The 17,612-nt window shown below is 42.6% G+C and overlaps 1 protein-coding gene across 1 annotated transcript in view; it reads left to right on the plus strand.

The window, feature by feature from the left end:
* The window catches only part of IleRS-m (Isoleucyl-tRNA synthetase, mitochondrial), a 223,961-nt gene that overhangs the window by 199,260 nt on the left and 7,089 nt on the right, over nt 1-17,612 (plus strand). The window contains exons 17-19 of the mRNA XM_068356756.1: nt 1,170-1,354; nt 1,771-1,849; nt 12,432-12,585. Coding sequence (XP_068212857.1) covers nt 1,170-1,354; nt 1,771-1,849; nt 12,432-12,565 — 398 coding nt within the window. The 3' untranslated portion in view covers nt 12,566-12,585. The remainder of the gene's footprint in view (nt 1-1,169; nt 1,355-1,770; nt 1,850-12,431; nt 12,586-17,612) is intronic.

Consider the following 17,612-nt stretch of genomic DNA (forward strand, 5'->3'; position numbering starts at 1 on the left):
CCTTAAAGCAATGAAGCTCAAAGCAAAGACTGGAAACCCATGGATCATATAAGGGGGAATCCATGCTCTGCAAACGCATCTTACAATGGTCTACATCCTAAGTAAAACAAACGAAAGGGAAAAAGAATCTAAAAGGGTTTTCTATCAAAGATGAACTGTAGTATTTTGCATAGGTAGCCTGTAATCATTTTAGAAACAGTTCAACTGTGATATGTTAATGTAGATTCAAATGGCTACTTTCCTCTTGGTAAGGGTAGAAGAGACTCTTTAGCTATGGTAATCACCTCTTCTAGGAGAAGGACACTCCAAAATCAAACCATTGTTCTCTAGTCTTGGGTAGTGCCATACCCTCTGTACCATGGTCTTCCACTGTCTTGGGTTAGAGTTCTCTTCCTTGAGGGTACACTCGGGCACACTATTCTATCTACTTTCTCTTCTTGTTTTGTTAAAGTTTTTATAGTTTATATGGGAAATATTTATTTTAACGTTACTATTCTTTAATATATTTAATTTTTCCTTGTTTCCTTTCCTCACTGGGCTATTTTCGCTGTTGGGGCCACTGGGCTTATAGCATCCTGTTTTTCCAACTAGGGTTGTAGCTTAGAATTTAATAATAATAATAAGAATAAGAATAATAATAATAATAATAATAATAATAATAATAATAATAATAATAATAATAATAAAAATAATAATAATCCTTCAAGTAAGAAAATGCAATATGTATGGGTATTTTGGTGTTGGTAGTAAATCGATTTAAACTTTTCTATAAGCTGGTAATCAGAATCTTTGTGCAGTCTGTTAAATAATGGAATACAATATCTCATTACAATCCCCATGATATTGCAATTGGGGCTGTAATGTTCAAAATATAGAAGCTGAAAATTATTTTACTTAATCAAATCTGGAAAGAATAGAAGCAATCTCATTTTTTCTTATCCTAATCTCAAACCCCAGTTTAATTATTTTGTTAGACACAACTGTTTAAAGGTGACAGACATATTGAACTTTTGGGGCAAATTACTTACTATTATACAAATGTTACATAGAAGCTTATCATTATGTAATCAAGATAATTCGTTATATGATTTTTGTCTCTGTTTCAACATTGTGGTAACTGTTCTCACTTCAATCAGCATTTTGAACTCTTCTTGTTTACCCTCCTGCAGATTGGAGAATTTTTCATCAGCAAACCTCTGGAGCTCCTAACTCTTGGGAGAACCCCCAACTGGCAAGCGTAATTGAAGAGTGCTTGAATATTAAGAAAGATGTCTATCATCATCATCCTGATATGAACCCTTTCAGTATGGAACTTCAGTTAACTGCTGGAGGCAATATTTTGAAATCATTGAAGGTAAATCTAAAATTATTACTGTATTTCGAAGAACCTGCCTTGATGTTCATATTGCTTTTTTCTCTGTAGAGTATCTTGAATTATATGTGTTTCTTTACTTATATATTTCTTACCTATTGTTATTTATTACTTATATTTGGTTTTGTTTGATGATAAAATAATAGTCCAGTGTGGATTCCTCATAAAAAGAACATCAAGTTCAAGACAATTATTGCAGTCTATTTAAATCTTAATTTTTTTGACTTGCCTTTCTTTATAAAATTTGGCTATCCTCTTGTTATGAATCAGCTTAATATGACTTTCAAGTCCTATTTCCACATGCATATGGCTAAAAAAAGATTAGAGTAGTATTGTATGATACATCATAGAATTCTTAAAATGGATGATTTATTCATAAGAATTAATTTCTTTCTTAGGTATTGCAAGGCAGCAAAGATTCACAAGATTCTGGACTTTGTGAACTAATGCAGGCTGCAAGAGTTATTCTTGTGGAAGGTGAGTATTTTCTTAACAGTATTTTTAATTTGTAGCTAGTAATAAACCTATGTTCATATAAAGGTGCAATGATGTTTTATTGCACCTGCATCTTACCAGCTAGTTGTCATACTTTATTCATCTATCCTGACCTCTAACAAATAGATTTTCTACCCTTGCTCTCTTCCATCTCTTCTTCCTATGTGTTGCCTAGAAACCCAATAGGCGGTACAATAGCTCGAACCTTCTGCAAGCCTATTATTCCTAAGAATTTTGTATAATCAACGTCCTCCATACTGTTTGGTCCAGCTTCTCTACGACTTAGTTTGGGATTTTATTATTGGGTAATATGGTATTATAGTAAAATTTGAAGGGTTTTAAAGGTAGACCTATCTTCTTGTTGGATTTCATGATTGGTATGCATCAAATTGTTTAGAAAAGCATGACATAAAAAGTTGAATTAATAATACAAGATTTGGTAAAAGCCAAGAGATTTGTAACAAATGGAAAACGGTGGTTGATAGGGTAGTTGGTTAGTAGCATATGAGGAGAAAGGAGGACCCCCTCCCCTTTGCCTGTTGCAGACTAAGCAAAGCCACTTTGATATTTAGAATAGGGAATAAGGGATTAAAACAGTTCCAGATATTAAGCAAGGTATTTATAAATCTAATGGCTAGCTTATTAAGGTTGTAATTAGGCTACATTATTGAAATGGTGAGCTTTTATAAGTAAGGGTTTTATAGAGTTGCATATCATATACAAGGTACATTTGATGTGCCATTTCTCATTTGTCATGGTGCAGGCTCTTGCAGATGAGTAGTCCACAATTATACTGGTATAAGGATATAAAAAAACAAAGTGTTTTCTGATTCTTCGTACTACTAACTACTGTACACTACCCACAGTAAGATTACAGTACAGTAGGGTGATTTTTCTAACGTAAATGTAATTGCAAAAGCCAGTAGACTAGTTAAGGTGGTTCATTGCCTGATACCTCTTTCTTGGAGGATAGCAATGTTATTCAATTATTTATAGAAAGGTATATCCTTGAATTTAAATGAATCGAGGTGTGAAAATGTGCATCTGAGAGGTCTATCCAATTTTTTTGTTTGATCATTCCCAGAATCATTGAGTGAGTTTCCTTGGAGAACTTTGTAAGCACTGGGAAGTTGTTGAGTTTGGAGACATCTAGCAATGGTCTCCAAACTCCTGAGCTTTTAGGGACTAAGAGTAACCTGTTGTAGAACCACATCGAAGGGGTTATGATCTCATATCACATCTTTCTCTAAAATTCTTACAATTTGTATATGCAGTAACTGACCTTATGCTGTATTGGTAAAATAACTTGGATACATGACCAGTTTCTTGTATAAAGGCAGGTTGATAGTTAGAAATATAGTATTTGGTAGTCTATTTTGACCACAGCCATTATCTATGGGTTGGGCAGCAGTCTTTCTCAAGCAGGGAAGAAGTGGGATGGTTTTTCCCCTTCTGAATTCGGTTGAAAGGACTGTCATACTGTTTTATGATAAAGTTTCTAAGTTTGGTTGGAAATCCTTCGTGATTGACTACTGTAATGGAATTCTTTTGTGTTATCAAATGAATGAAAGGGGTTCCTTGTTTCCCTGCCAAAGTTTGAGAAATTTGACCCATAATTCCTACACCAAGAGAAGTGCCTTTCAGTCCTAACTGTCAAAGGCTACTGCTAAGCCTTGAGTATGGTTTTCCTACTGAAGGGTATAGACCTCTCCACTTCCTGAGAGTTCTCTATGCTTGTGAGGAGCTTTGAGCAGGCCTGCCCACTTTGGTTCTCAAGGCTCTTATGCATACCCCTTTTGAGGAGGTCGTCAAACAGGGATCTAACTCTTAAGAATATCTTTCTGCTACCCTTCCCTTAGCATTGGTGAAGGGTGGGGCAAGTTGCACGGCCTCTTTTGTGTAGTCATCCACCCCGAGGAGTTGGAGGTCTCCTCCTGTTTTGTGCTGAACTTTGTGGCCAAAGCCTAGAACCTGGCAGTGAATAATCCCAGGTTTGAGTCCTTCTCCATCCCCTCTCTTCGGGAGGCGTCGGGTGGTGATCGAGAGGAGACGCTATTGTGTTCTGTGAGGCCTCTGGGGTGCTATCTGTAAAGGACCCGACACCTCGGGCCTGAGTTTCAGACTTTCATTAGCACCGGCTGTTCTGAGAAAGATGTGACAAGAAACACTGTCTCTTTCTGGCTTCGTGAGATGATCCTCAGAGCATACGCCTTAACTAACAAGAGAGTTGAGGTACCACCGAGGACCAGAGCTCATGAGGTCAGGGATATTGGCCCCCACTCTTGCATCCAGGAGAAACCTGTAAGTGGGCCAAGTCTTGAAGGTTGGTGTGTGAGAAAAGCAGACCACCTTCATGGCCTTTTACTTGCGAGCGTATACCCTCCCATGAGTCCCTAGACACCTTTGTGCTGGGACCTATTGGGACTGTTCAAGCCCAGATCCCACTTGGGATAAGGATGCATCTTTTCTATAGTAATGTGTAGATGTAAGACTAGAATGAATAATAGTATGACTGTCCCTTCTTCATTCTTCTGGCCTCCCCTCTTGGGGACCCAGGGCTCAAAACTTTGCATGCTAGTTGGACCAGATGCTAGTAGTTCCACTTCAGAGCTGCATTCTTTAAATCTAAAAAAGTATATCTCCCATACTTTTTAATGAGCAGAAGGATGTTTAATCTTATAGGAACCCATTAATCATCATAAAACATTTGACCTTTCGGCCTGAGTCCTAGGCTGAAAGGTCAAAAGTTTTATTAGTAAAAATTCAAACATTGCATCTACACCACACGCATACCAAGGCTGTCTCCCTTATGTTTTCTCTCTGGTAATGGGGGAAGGAATAATGTGGGAGATCGTGTTATGGGAATTTCTGGTGTATTGCCTCATGTTGATGGATGATTGAACTTTTCCATGATGTAATTTGATAATTATGTTAGAGGACTTTATTTTATATTAATATTGTGTAGTAGAAATACTTTATGAATAAAAAATGCAAGAGCACTTCCTGATCACTGACAGTACTTCGTAAGAAAGAAGTTTATTATAGCAGTTCCTGACACTTATAAACATTGTGAATGCTCGTTAGGTATTGAACGTTTGCTTGATTAGTGTTTCATATATGCTGTTACTATCTATCTATTTTCTATACTGTACAAATTTTAAATATTTAACTTAGCCGGTGAATATATAGCTGCAACTCTGTTGCTCGACAGACAAAAAACTGTACAAAAAAACTCGCCAGCGACCGCTATACAGGTTGCGGGTGTGCCCATCAGCGCCAACTGTCGGCCAGATACCAAACTCCATGTAAACAAAGACTCAATTTTCTCTCTGTCGACGTGTCGACAAGACGTACTTTATTCGCTGTTGAAACCTGGAGTTTTTTCCCATCATCTTTGGTGAAGTACTATATTCTGGTTTGAGCTTTCGTAGTGCAGGTGTTTTATCTTCATCTTAAATCTTGAACTCGTTTTGGATAGATTTATTTTTTGGTGACAAAGAGAGTATGGACTTTCTTTGACTTTTAAATGGCCGACCCTTCCCTTAGACGGAAGTGTGTTTAGGCTTTTAGTAATTATCTTATCACGTTATAAATTAATTATAGATTTTCCTCTTCGATTAACTTTCCATTTATAATAAACATAAAAAATAAATTTTAATGTTTTGTTTATATGCGACCTTTCCTGAGAGTAGGCGGTCCTAACTTGGAAACCGAAGTTAATCAACGTTGAGCCCTTTAAATCGTAATAGCTTTTAAAGAGCTAAGGATTTAAAACTTTTTAAATGAAAGATTTTATGAAAGAATTTCTTTGAATAGTCTTCGTACTGTTTTCAAAGATGAACTAACGTTTAGTTTATTTATGCTACGCAGTATGCGCTCTATCGTTACGATAGAGAGAGAGTGTATCACGGTTTCACTTTGCAGAAAGAGATTCTGACGTTTTGTTCATTCTTCTTTCAAAGCTTAAATGTTTTGAATTCTATTTTAAAGGAACTTTTTAATTGAAAAACCTTTCAGTTTTTTCCTTTGGTCAAATAACATGTTTTTTTGACGAAACGTTATTGGGCTCTTCTCTTAGGTGCGAAATCAAGAGAGAAAGAGAGAGAGAGATAGAGACGGAGGGAGAGAGAGGAGAGAAAACGTTCCGTTCTAGCGGGTAACGTTGTTCTCGAGTTACTCTCGTCCCTAGTCTCTGTACGGGGAGAAAGGATAAAACGTTTTTAGTTTTATTCTCGTCCCCCGGCAATGTACGGTGAGAGATTGAAAACGTAGTTGAATGAACTAGTGTTTATTCTCTTCCCCAACCACTGAATTTTTTATCTTAAAAGATGTTTTCTGTTTTTTTGCTGGTATTAATGTGCTTGCATTATACGCCTGATTTCGCATTTACTACCTTTGATGAGGGTAGAATTGCGTGCTTCAGGTAGAAATCAGTAAAAGTTTCGATTTCAGTGAAATAAGTGCAAAACAGAAAATCGTAGTGATAAAGTGATATTACGCAAAGTGTTACAGTGTTGCGTCCGAGGGTTCGTCTGTTCGTGCCTGTCGTTCACCTAGTCCGGGACCTCTTGCAAACTCCCAAGCCCAGGGGAGAAGTAATGTCATACGACTTATGGGTTCGAGAGGCCTTGATCAGCGAACAGACGTTTCCCTCTATGGTATCGGGTGTATCTTACCAAGATCTCCCCTACCATAAGGCGAGAGAGATGTTTTTCTCCTCGTCATCCGAAGGCTTTTCGCATAAGAAACCTGTAACAAGGTTTCGAGACCCTTAAGCGAAAGTCAGTCCTTTCAGGACAGGTCCAGCATCCTGGTTGCAGCCATTAGGACAGCTCTGACCCTATGCAGTCATCGGAAAACTGCTCGCCGACTAACAAAAGCGTAACACAGACTCCGAGAGTCTTTTTTGTTTGCAAAGTGTTGCGGTCACAGACGTTACCCTCGTCTCTTACCGCAACCTTTTCCGTTGATCCTTAATGGATTGTACGGCAAGACATGCAGACATGCAGAATTTGCTTGCCTCCCTTATGGAAGACTATTCTGCCGATTAGTCCGTTGAGTCTAGCCGTTTATCTCATCGATATCCTGGCTTTCAGCCAACCTAACGTTCCTTTGTGCATCCTGTTGACGTTGGCGTAGCTAAGTCACGTCAGTCAGGTTGTTTAGAACCACACTCGATGCGGTCTCGTGTGGATTTTCAGCCACATTTGGACGTTAGGCCACTTGCTGATGCTCCTGTTGACGTTCAGGACGTTCGCTAACAATCGGAGTTGACTTGTTTTGACGCTGTGCGTCAACCTCCGCATTCTAGAGTTGTTTTGACTGCTCAGTCTAGGCAGTCAAAGCAGTCTCGAGTGGACGCTGTGCGTCCTCACGCACCTGTTGTTGTTGACAGTTCAGTTGTTGACAGTTCACAGACTGTCAAGCAGTTACATGACGTTGCGTCCTGGTCCGCTACTAATGCACCAGTGTGTGTGGACTCTGCTTGTAAAGCATTGCCACCACGGTAGGTCTCTCCCTTGCTTGAGACTCAGCTTTTATCGGACAAGGTTCCTTTAGATGAGGAAGTTGCTGTTCCCCCTCCTACTGATATTCCCTTGAGGACTCTGTCAGACGGAGAGGAGCCTAAAGCTGCTTAGCCCTCTATGGACTTTAATTAAATCATGCTGATTTTTAAGGATCTTTGTCCGGATCTTTTTGTAACTGCTGCTCCTCGTTCGCCTAAATGTCAGAGCTTACACTAGGCCTAGCTACTTCGAAGCCGTTGTTTATAAGCTAGTGCTCTCTCGCTCTCCTAGAGAGCTTTACGTCTGCTAGGCGACTGGTTTATCACCAGGAGGAGTTTGGGGGATACAGCCTTTGCTTTCCCTTCTTTTAAACTGGCTTATAGAGCGAGAGTCTGATATGACACGAGAGAAGTTCTCGGCTTGGGAGTTCCTGCCTCTGCCCAGATAGACTTCTCAAATCTCGTAGACTCTCCCTGGCGCCTGGCCAGGAGACGCTCCAAGTTTTTTACAGGTCAACTTCACAGCTGTTTTCGAGCCTTTGAAGTTTTGCTGTACAATTTTGTCATGCATAAACAAGGCTTTCAGGGATGGAAAGCGGTACCCGCCTCAGTCGCTAACCCTGTCTGTTGCCGCACCTGCTCCCGTAGACCCTAATGGGCTTTGCTGCAAGACATGCAGTCCAAGCTTGCGTCCTTGATAGAGGACTTTAATGCGGAGAAGGTTGCTGCCGAACCTTCTGGCCAACAACCTTCCAACCGGTCGGTTGTGCGTCCTGTTGACGCTGAGGTAACCTTCTCGCGTCTACCAGTTGAGGTGGTTCCTCCACCGATGCGACCCAGTGTGGGTTGCCAGCCGCACGTTGACGTTAAGCGACGCTCGGAGGTGGTTGTTGACGTTCAGGACGTTCAACAACCATCAGAGGTGACTTGTTTTGACGCGGTGCGTCAACCTCAGCAACCCGGTATGGTGTTGACTGCACAACCCAGACGGTCTAGACAGTCTCGGGTGGACGCTGTGCTTCCTCGCGCACCCATGGTTGTTGACTGTTCACAGACTGTGCAGCAATTCCATGACGTTGCGTCCGGCTACGTCACGCATGCACCAGTGCGACCGGACTCAGCGAGCCAGACGTTGCCCACTCCGTTGCCGTTTCCTCATCAGTTTTCGGATGAGGAACTATCTGATGAGGACGTTGCTGAACAACAAGACGATCAGCCCCCAGAATAGATCAAGCCCTGCTATCCATCCAGAAGATGCTGAAGAAGGAACGCTGCTCAGTCAGGCTGTGGATGAGTCTGGTGGGGACGCTGTCATCCCTGGAACAGTTTGTATCACTAGGAAGACTACTCCTCCGTCCTCTTCAATACCATCTGGCTTTTCACTGGAAAAAGGACAAGACGCTAGAAGCGGTCTCGATCCCGATTTCCAGAAAGATAAAGTCTTGTCTGACTTGGTGGAAGGACAATATCAACCTAAGAGAGGGTCTTCCCCTGGCTGTTCAGACTCCCCACCACGTTCTCTTCTCGGACGCATCGGACTTGGGCTGGGGCGCGACACTGGACGGTCGGGAATGCTCAGGTCTGTGGAACTCGAGTCAGAGGAGCATGCATATCAACTGCAAGGAGCTGTTGGCAGTTCATCTGGCCTTGAAAAGCTTCGAGTATCTCCTTCGAGGCAAAGTGGTGGAAGTAAACTCGGACAACACCACGGCCTTGGCGTACATCTCCAAACAAGGAGGTACCCACTCACTGACGTTGTACGAGATCACAAGGGACCTGCTCATCTGGTCAAAAGGTCAAGACATCTCCTTAGTAACGAGGTTCATCCAAGGCGACTTGAACGTCATAGCAGATTGTCTCAGTCGGAAAGGGCAAGTAATTCCAACCGAATGGACCCTCCACAAGGATGTGTGCAAGAGACTTTGGGCCACTTGGGGTAAACCATCCATAGATCTCTTTGCAACCTCGCTGACCAAGAGGCTTCCAATCTATTGCTCTCCAGTCCCGGACCCAGCAGCAATACATATAGATGCTTTCCTCCTAGATTGGTCACATCTGGATCTCTAAGCATTCCCACCGTTCAAGATTGTCAACAAGGTACTGCAGAAGTTCGCCTCTCACGAAGGGACAAGGTTGACGTTAGTTGCTCCCCTCTGGCCCGCGAGAGAATGGTTCACCGAGATACTTTGATGGTTAGTAGACGTTCCCAGAAGTCTTCCTCTAAGGGTAGACCTTCTACGTCAGCCACACGTAAAGAAGGTACTCCAAAGCCTCCACGCTCTTCGTCTGACTGCCTTCAGACTATCGAAAGACTCTCGAGAGCTAGAGGCTTTTCGAAGGAGGCAGCCAGTGCGATTGCTAGAGCAAGGAGAGCGTCTTCCATTAGAGTCTACCAATCGAAGTGGGAAGTCTTCCGAGACTGGTGCAAGTCAGTTTCTGTATCCTCGACCAGTACCTCTGTAGCTCAAATAGCTGATTTTCTCTTATACCTGAGAAAAGGACGATCCCTTTCAGCTCCCACTATCAAGGGCTACAGAAGCATGTTGGCATCGGTCTTCCGGCATAGAGGCTTAGATCTTTCCAACATAAAGATCTGCAAGACCTCCTTAAGTCTTTTGAGACCACCAAGGAGCGTCGTTTGGCTACCCCTGGATGGAATTTAGACGTGGTACTAAGATTCCTCATGTCAGACAGGTTGGAGCCGTTACAATCAGCCTCCCTGAAAGATCTCACTCTTAAGACTCTTTTCCTGGTATGCTTAGCCTCGGCTAAAAGAGTCAGTGAGATTCATGCCTTCAGCAAGAACATCGGATTTTCGTCGGAAAAAGCCACTTGTTCGCTGCAACTTGGTTTTCTAGCCAAAAATGAGCTGCCTTCTCGGCCTTGGCCTAAATCTTTCGATATTCCCAGCTTATCGGAGATCGTAGGCAATGAACTAGAAAGAGTCTTATGCCCTGTTAGAGCTCTTAAGTTCTATTTAAAGCGTACTAAACCTTTACGAGGCCAATCTGAAGCTTTATGGTGTTCAGTTAAGAAACCATCCTTGCCTATGTCAAAGAATGCTTGGTCAGACTTTATCAGATTGTTAATACGAGAAGCTCATTCACATCTGAGTGAGGAAGACCGAACTTTGCTTAAGGTGAAGACGCACGAAGTTAGAGCTGTAACAACTTCCGTGGCCTTTAAGCAAAATATATCTCTGCAAAGTATAATGGACGCAACCTATTGGAGAAGCAAGTCAGTGTTCGCGTCATTTTACTTGAAAGATGTCCAGTCTCTTTACGAGAACTGCTACACACTGGGACCATTCGTAGCAGCGAGTGCAGTAGTGGGTGAGGGCTCAACCACTACAATTCCCTAATTCCATATCCTTTTAATCTGTCTCTTGAAATGTTGTTTTTTATGGGTTGTCCGGAAGGCTAAGAAGCCTTTCGCATCCTGGTTGATTTGGCGGGTGGTCAAAGTCATTTCTTGAGAGCGCCCAGATTAGGGGTTTGATGAGGTCCTGTTGTATGGGTTGCAGCCCTTGATACTTCAGCTACTAGGGGTCTGTCAGCATCCTAAGAGGATCGCGAGGCTCCGTAAGGAAGACGTACTTATAAGGCAGAGTAATCGTCTAAGTCGACTTCCTTACCAGGTACCTATTTATTTTGTTTTTGTTATTTTGATAACTTCTAAAATGAAATAAAAACTCTTAGCTCATAAGATGTAAACATATTTAACTGGTCTCTACCCACCACCCTGGGTGTGAATCAGCTATATATTCACCGGATAAGTTAAATATTTAAAAATGATATTTTAATTATAAAATAAATTTTTGAATATACTTACCCGGTGAATATAAATTAAACGACCCTCCCTTCCTCCCCAATAGAGACGCAGTGGGATGAGGAGAAAATTGAGTCTTTGTTTACATGGAGTTTGGTATCTGGCCGACAGTTGGCGCTGATGGGCACACCCGCAACCTGTATAGCGATCGCTGGCGAGTTTTTTTGTACAGTTTTTTGTCTGTCGAGCAACAGAGTTGCAGCTATATATTCACCGGGTAAGTATATTCAAAAATTTATTTTATAATTAAAATATCATTTTTCAACGAGGCCTAGCACCTGAACTCACCAGGATGCTAATCTCGTTTTCCTTGGATGGCTTAGTGATTTTTAGCAAAGATTTCCCTGAAATAAGTATTGTATGATGTGGCAATCACATCATCAGAGCACTAAGGGGACAAATGTATTGATGCTGAATAGTGTCATCAGATCACCATGGAGTTAAAAACATTGAACTAACAGCAGTATAAGAGGTACATGCCTGTCTACACCACTGCTTTACTTTTTCCGTAACCTTTTTTTTTCTACTGCAGCGTAATTTTACTGAAGAATAGATTTAATTCCAATCTACAATCTGATTAGCTAAGTGGGAGGATCCCTCCTACTCTTAAGTAGTCTCATAACTTTGACAGGCCATAATCTACTTTCCTCAGGGAAATTAGTAATTGATACAAAAGGATAATTTCAATGCATACGTACAACATCGCATGAGACTTGTAAACAACTATCGCGTGAAGGCAATAGTTTTTAAGAAATTTATTTTTCAAGAGCACTCAATTCATTTTCCTTTACTAGTCTTATATCAACCTTTACTGGTAAAATAATAAAGCCAACCTGAAATTAATCTGTCTTTTCACTGGTGCAGGTCTCTTCACTATGTCTTATACTGTAAATTCATGCCTTTCAACATCCTCTATTAACAATGAGTAATCTGTGTAAACATTTAGTTAGGTAAGCAGGGTTCATTTCTCCTCTTCATTCACATCAAAGAACTATGATACATAAATTGAAATTGTTCATCAATCTCTGTCATACTTTTCAGCTTCATTAATTATTGAATGATGTTATAATGTTTTATTACTTCTTTTGTTGATACTATAATTCAACCAGTTATAATTTTACAGATAATAAAGAATAAGGAAACAAGTTAATTTTAATTGAGTACCATCACATTATTTTATTTGTAATGACATTTTATGTTTATTTACATACTTGTAATCTCTCTCTTCAGATGACAAAGATGAATTCTCTTTCCAAGTATCTGTTCCAGAAAGTAGCAAATGTTTGCGATGCAGAAAAGTTACCGCCAGACCCACTGAAGATCTTTGCATTCGTTGTCAAGACGTCCTTTCATCTGGCTGGTGACATTAAATAATTCTAGAAATGTAAGTTCATATGTTCAATTATTTTCTCAACCAAGTAGGCTTTAAGAGAATCATACATGTTTTATGTTAATAAAATAACTACATATATTACTATACCAAAATTTAGTAGGTAATTATTTATGTGTGCATGTGGGGAGCAGTAGTTTTGGATTTGAGGGAAGGGACTCACCACTGGTAAGTAAATAGCCATGAAATAAGATGATTACTTCTTTATGATTCCCAGTGGTGAGACAAATTTACTGCTAAAAGACTGTGGTTATGCATACTAGAGTCTTTTCAAGCAATCTTTACAAAAAGTCTTTGACACCCGATTTCTCATATAATGAAATTTTTGGGGAAAAATTGATTCAACTTTTTCATATTGACTGATTTTTGTCCTGCAAAGAAAGCTAGGGAATTTTCAATATTAAACTTACCCGATAATCATGTAGCTGTCAACTCCGTTGCCCGACAGAATTCTATGGAGGGATACGCCAGCTATCACAATACTAGAAGGGGGTGTATTTACCAGCGCCACCTGTGGCCAGGTACTCAAGTACTTCTTGTTGACACCTCCTCAATTATTCCTCTGTCGTGCTTCCGGCAAGACGTTCTGGGATACGCTTATGTTCTTGGAGTATTTTCACGACTTTGGTGAAGTATTTCTCTTTGATTTCGGCTGTCGCTTTACTGGAAACTTCTATATTAGCTTAGTTAGCTTTTGGAATTAATTTGATTAATTATGGTGACGAGAGAGTTTGAACTCTCGTTCACCTTTCAATGGCCGACCCTTCCCTTAGACGGAAGTGTTGGTGTCTAAGAGAGTATAGACTCTCTTTCTTAATTTTGCTTAACGAAAGTTATAGATTTATTTTATATCTCTCCGCCTCTTATAGGCCTCTTCGATTAACTTCCTTTTATTATAAACTCATTAAAATTAATTTTTATATTTGTTTATATTCGACCTTCCTAATAGTAGGCGGTCTTTTACCGAAGTTAATAAACTTTGAGCCCGTCATTTCGGTTTTACCTGTTAACATATTATGCTATTTCCGCCACAGAGTTTGAAAGATTTTCTTTGACAGTCTCGTACTGTTTTCAAAGTTGAACTAACGTTTTGTTTTGTCTCTGCAGTTGTTGACGTTCAGAACGTTCAACTTGCACTCTATCGTTACGATAGAGAAAGAATGTTCACGGTTTCACGTTGCAGTAAGAGTAACCGTGTCTAGCGTTTTGTTCATTCTTTCTTTACTTAATGGTTTTGATCCTAATAAAGGAACTTTTCAGTTTTTTCCTTTAACAATAATATGTTTTAACGATATATATGTTTGGGCTCTTCTCTCAGGTTCTAAGTCAAGAGAGAGAGAGAGAGAGAGAGATAGAGACGGAGGGAGAAAGAGGATAAACGTTTCATTCAAGCCTGCCAGGCGTACGAGTAACGTCGTTATCGTTTTTGCTCTTCTCCCTAGTCTCTTTAGGGGAAGAAACTAAACGTTTCTAGAGTGATCTAGTGTTTAGTCTCTTTCCAACCACTGAATTATCTTTCATTAGATTTTTCTGTTACATTGTAATTCTGTTTTCGCAATTACTAACTTTGAGAAAGGATAGAATTGCGTATTTCAGGTACAAACCACTTAAAGTTTCGAGTTCAGTGAAATAAGTGCAAACAGAAATCAAAGTGATAAGTGATTAGTGCGTGAGGGTACTTTTGTGCGCGCCAGTCGTCCTCCCAGTCCGGGACCTCTTGCAAGCTCCCAAGCCCAGGGGAGAAGCAATGTCGAAGGGCATAAGGGTTCAGCAGGCCTTGATCGGCGCACAGAAGTATTCTCGGTGGTTGTGGGCGTGTCTTACCGAGACCGTCACTCCCACCCGCAGACGATTGAGCCCTTATTTTGCTCGTCTGCAGAAGAGATTAGGGGAGAAAATAAAGGCAGAGTAACGCTGGTCTCAGGTCTCAAGACCTCTTAAACGTTAAGTCCAGACCTATGCCAGACGTACGAAGTTAAAGTTCACAACCCGAATGCAGTCATTGGGTTAGCTCTGACTCTCCTCAGTCTACACTCCGCCTAAGAGGAGTAAGGTTCTGCCACAACAGATCTCTGCTGTTAAGGCTTTACCTCAGCAGAACTTAGTGTCTGCCGACCCCAAGTTAACTCTACTGCAGTCCATACAGTCACAACTTTCGGTCTTGATGCGTGAGTGTCGGGCTGAGAGTGTTGCGCCTCCGCCTACACTCCCCCCCGCCTATGATCGCTCCGCCTGATCACAGTACCACCTGCCAGGCGTACGATGTTGTGAACTCTACTACAGTCCATGCAAGCACAGCTTTCGGACTTGATGCGTGAGTGTCGGGCTGAGAGTGTTGCTCCTCCGCCTCCGCCTACACTCCCTCCACCTACACTCGCTCCGCCGGATCGCAGTACCATCTGCCAGGCGTACGATGTTGTGGACTCTACTACAGTCCATGCAAGCACAGCTTTCGGACTTGATGCGTGAGTGTCGGGCTGAGAGTGTTGCTCCTCCGCCTCCGCCTACACTCCCTCCACCTACATTTGCTCCGCCTGATCGCAGTACCACCTGCCAGCAGTTCCACCTGCCAGGCGTACGATGTTGAGCCACGTGCTGAGTTTGCTGTTCCCTGTGGTGTTCAGCCTCCGCCTTCCTTAAGGCAACCTTTACATTGGGATCAGGAGGATTATACCTCTCTTCCTCCGCCTCCACTTGCTGCTCCACCAGTGATGCAACACTCGGTTGAGGTACAACAACCTCTCCCGTCCATGAGTCAGTCTCCTCAGCTCTCGCTGCAGCGAGCTCAACCCTCCACAAGGCAAGCACCACAACACCTTAGCCTTGCGCCTCAGGAGCCTCAGCTTGCGAGACATTTACCTTGTTCTGCGCAGCCTCTTCCTCATCGCGCTCCGCTCACACCACAGGAACTGGAACTTGCTACTCCGCTTCCGCCAACCGCTCAGCAAGCGCACCCTTGGGTTCAACCACTCATGCTAGGAGTCAGCCTCCTCCACCCATGCGCCTTCCTTCTGCTTGTCTTTTATTCAGCCTTTGCAGACTGAGCCTCAGGTGTTCCCTCATCGGAGTCTTGAAGAGGAAACCACAACTATTGTTGTTCCAGCTCGTTCTGACTCTGCTGTTCAGCATACCTTACCTCCATTTTCATACCATGGTTTAAACCCCATGCAAGCATGCATAAAGCACTCTAGCACTGGTCATGGAATTTCTGAGAAATGTTAAACGCCATGCACACGCTCTGCTTTCCTTACAGCAGGCTCTGCTTACTGCAGGCTCTGCTTACTACATGCTCAGCATACAGCATGCTCTGCATTCAGCATGCTCTGCATACAACATGCTCTGCATACAGCATGCTCTGCATTCAGCATGCTCTGCATACAACATGCTCTACATACAGCATGCTCTGCATACAGCATACTCTGCATACATCATGCTCTGCATACCTTACCGCATGCTTCTCAACACATCTTGGGTTGTTGCCAACTCACTAGACTGTCAAGCAGTTTCATAACGTTGCCTTCTAGTCTGCTGCTTTTGCACCAGTGAACCCTCACTCAGAGAACTTAGCTTTTCTAGGATAAGGTCCCTGTAGATGAGAAAGTTCTTTTCTCCCTCCTTCTGATATTCCCTTGAGGACTCTGTCATTTGGAGGGAGCCTTTAGCTGCATAACCTCTTATGGACTTTTATTTAAGCATAACATGCTTACAGGGAAGGTAATGGTTCCACTTCAGCCGCTAATCCCGTCTGTTACCACACCTGCTCCCATAGACCTTGAGCTGTGTTGCATGACATGCAGTCCAAGCTTAGTCCTTGTTAGAGGATTTTTTGTTTACGGAGTCAATGTGTCACGGGGAAGACGTTCAACAACCAACAGAAGGGACTTGTTGTGACGCAGTGCGGCAACCTCAGCAACCCGTTAAGGAGTTGTCTGTACGACCCAGACAGTCTAGACAGATTCGGGTTGTCACTGTACTTCCTCGCTTGCCCATGATTGACAGTTTACAGACTGTGCAGCAGTATCATGATCTTGTGTCCGGCTCCGTCAGACGACTGGCTTTTAAGAGCTCCCACAAGTCGTCGCTGTCTGGAGATTTTCAAATGGACTATGGATCTGACCAAGGAACTGGGCCTCCTGGTCAATTTTGAGGAGTCTCAGCTCGTTCCATCCCAGACCATTGTCTCCTTGGGTATGGATCTTCAGAGTCGAGCTTTTCGGACTTGTCCGTCGGCCCCAAGGATCTTCCAAGCCCTAGAATGCATCCAGAGCATGCTGAGAAGGAACCGATGCTTAGTCAGGCAGTGGATGAGTCTAACAGGGACACTTTCATCGCTGGCCCTGTTCATCGAGTTAGGGAGACTCCACCTCCGCCCCCTTCAGTATCATCTAGCTGCTCACTGGATAAAGGACATGACGCTAGAGACGGGCTCAGTTCCTGTTTCCGAAGAGATGAGGTCTACTCTAACGTGGTGGAAGAACAGCATTCTTCTCAAGGAAGGTCTACCATTGGCTGTTCAGACCCCCGACCACCGTCTCTTCTCGGATGCATCGGACACGGGCTGGGGTGCGACACTGGACGGACAGGAATGCTCGGGAACATGGAATCAGGAGCAAAGGACACTTCACATCTATTGCAAGGAGTTGTCGGCAGTTCATCTGGCCTTGATAAACTTCAAGTCCCTCCAGCTTAACAAGGTGGTGGAGGTGAACTCCTACTACACCACAGCCTTGGCTTACATCTCCAAGCAGGGAGGGACTCATTCGAGGAAGTTGTTCGAGATCGCAAGGGACCTCCTCATTTGGTCAAAAGATCGAAAGCTCACGCTGGTAACGAGGCTCATTCAGGGCGATATGAATGTCATGGCAGATCGCCTCAGCCGGAAGGGTCAGGTCTTCCCCACAGAGTGGACCCTTCACAAGAATGTTTGCAGCAGACTTTGGGCCCTGTGGGGTCAGCCAACCATAGATCTATTCGCTACCTCGATGACCAAGAGGCTCCTCTTGTATTGTTCTCCGATTCCA

Source organism: Palaemon carinicauda, chromosome 33 (assembly GCF_036898095.1).
Source record: "Palaemon carinicauda isolate YSFRI2023 chromosome 33, ASM3689809v2, whole genome shotgun sequence".
NCBI classification, from domain to species: domain Eukaryota; kingdom Metazoa; phylum Arthropoda; class Malacostraca; order Decapoda; family Palaemonidae; genus Palaemon; species Palaemon carinicauda.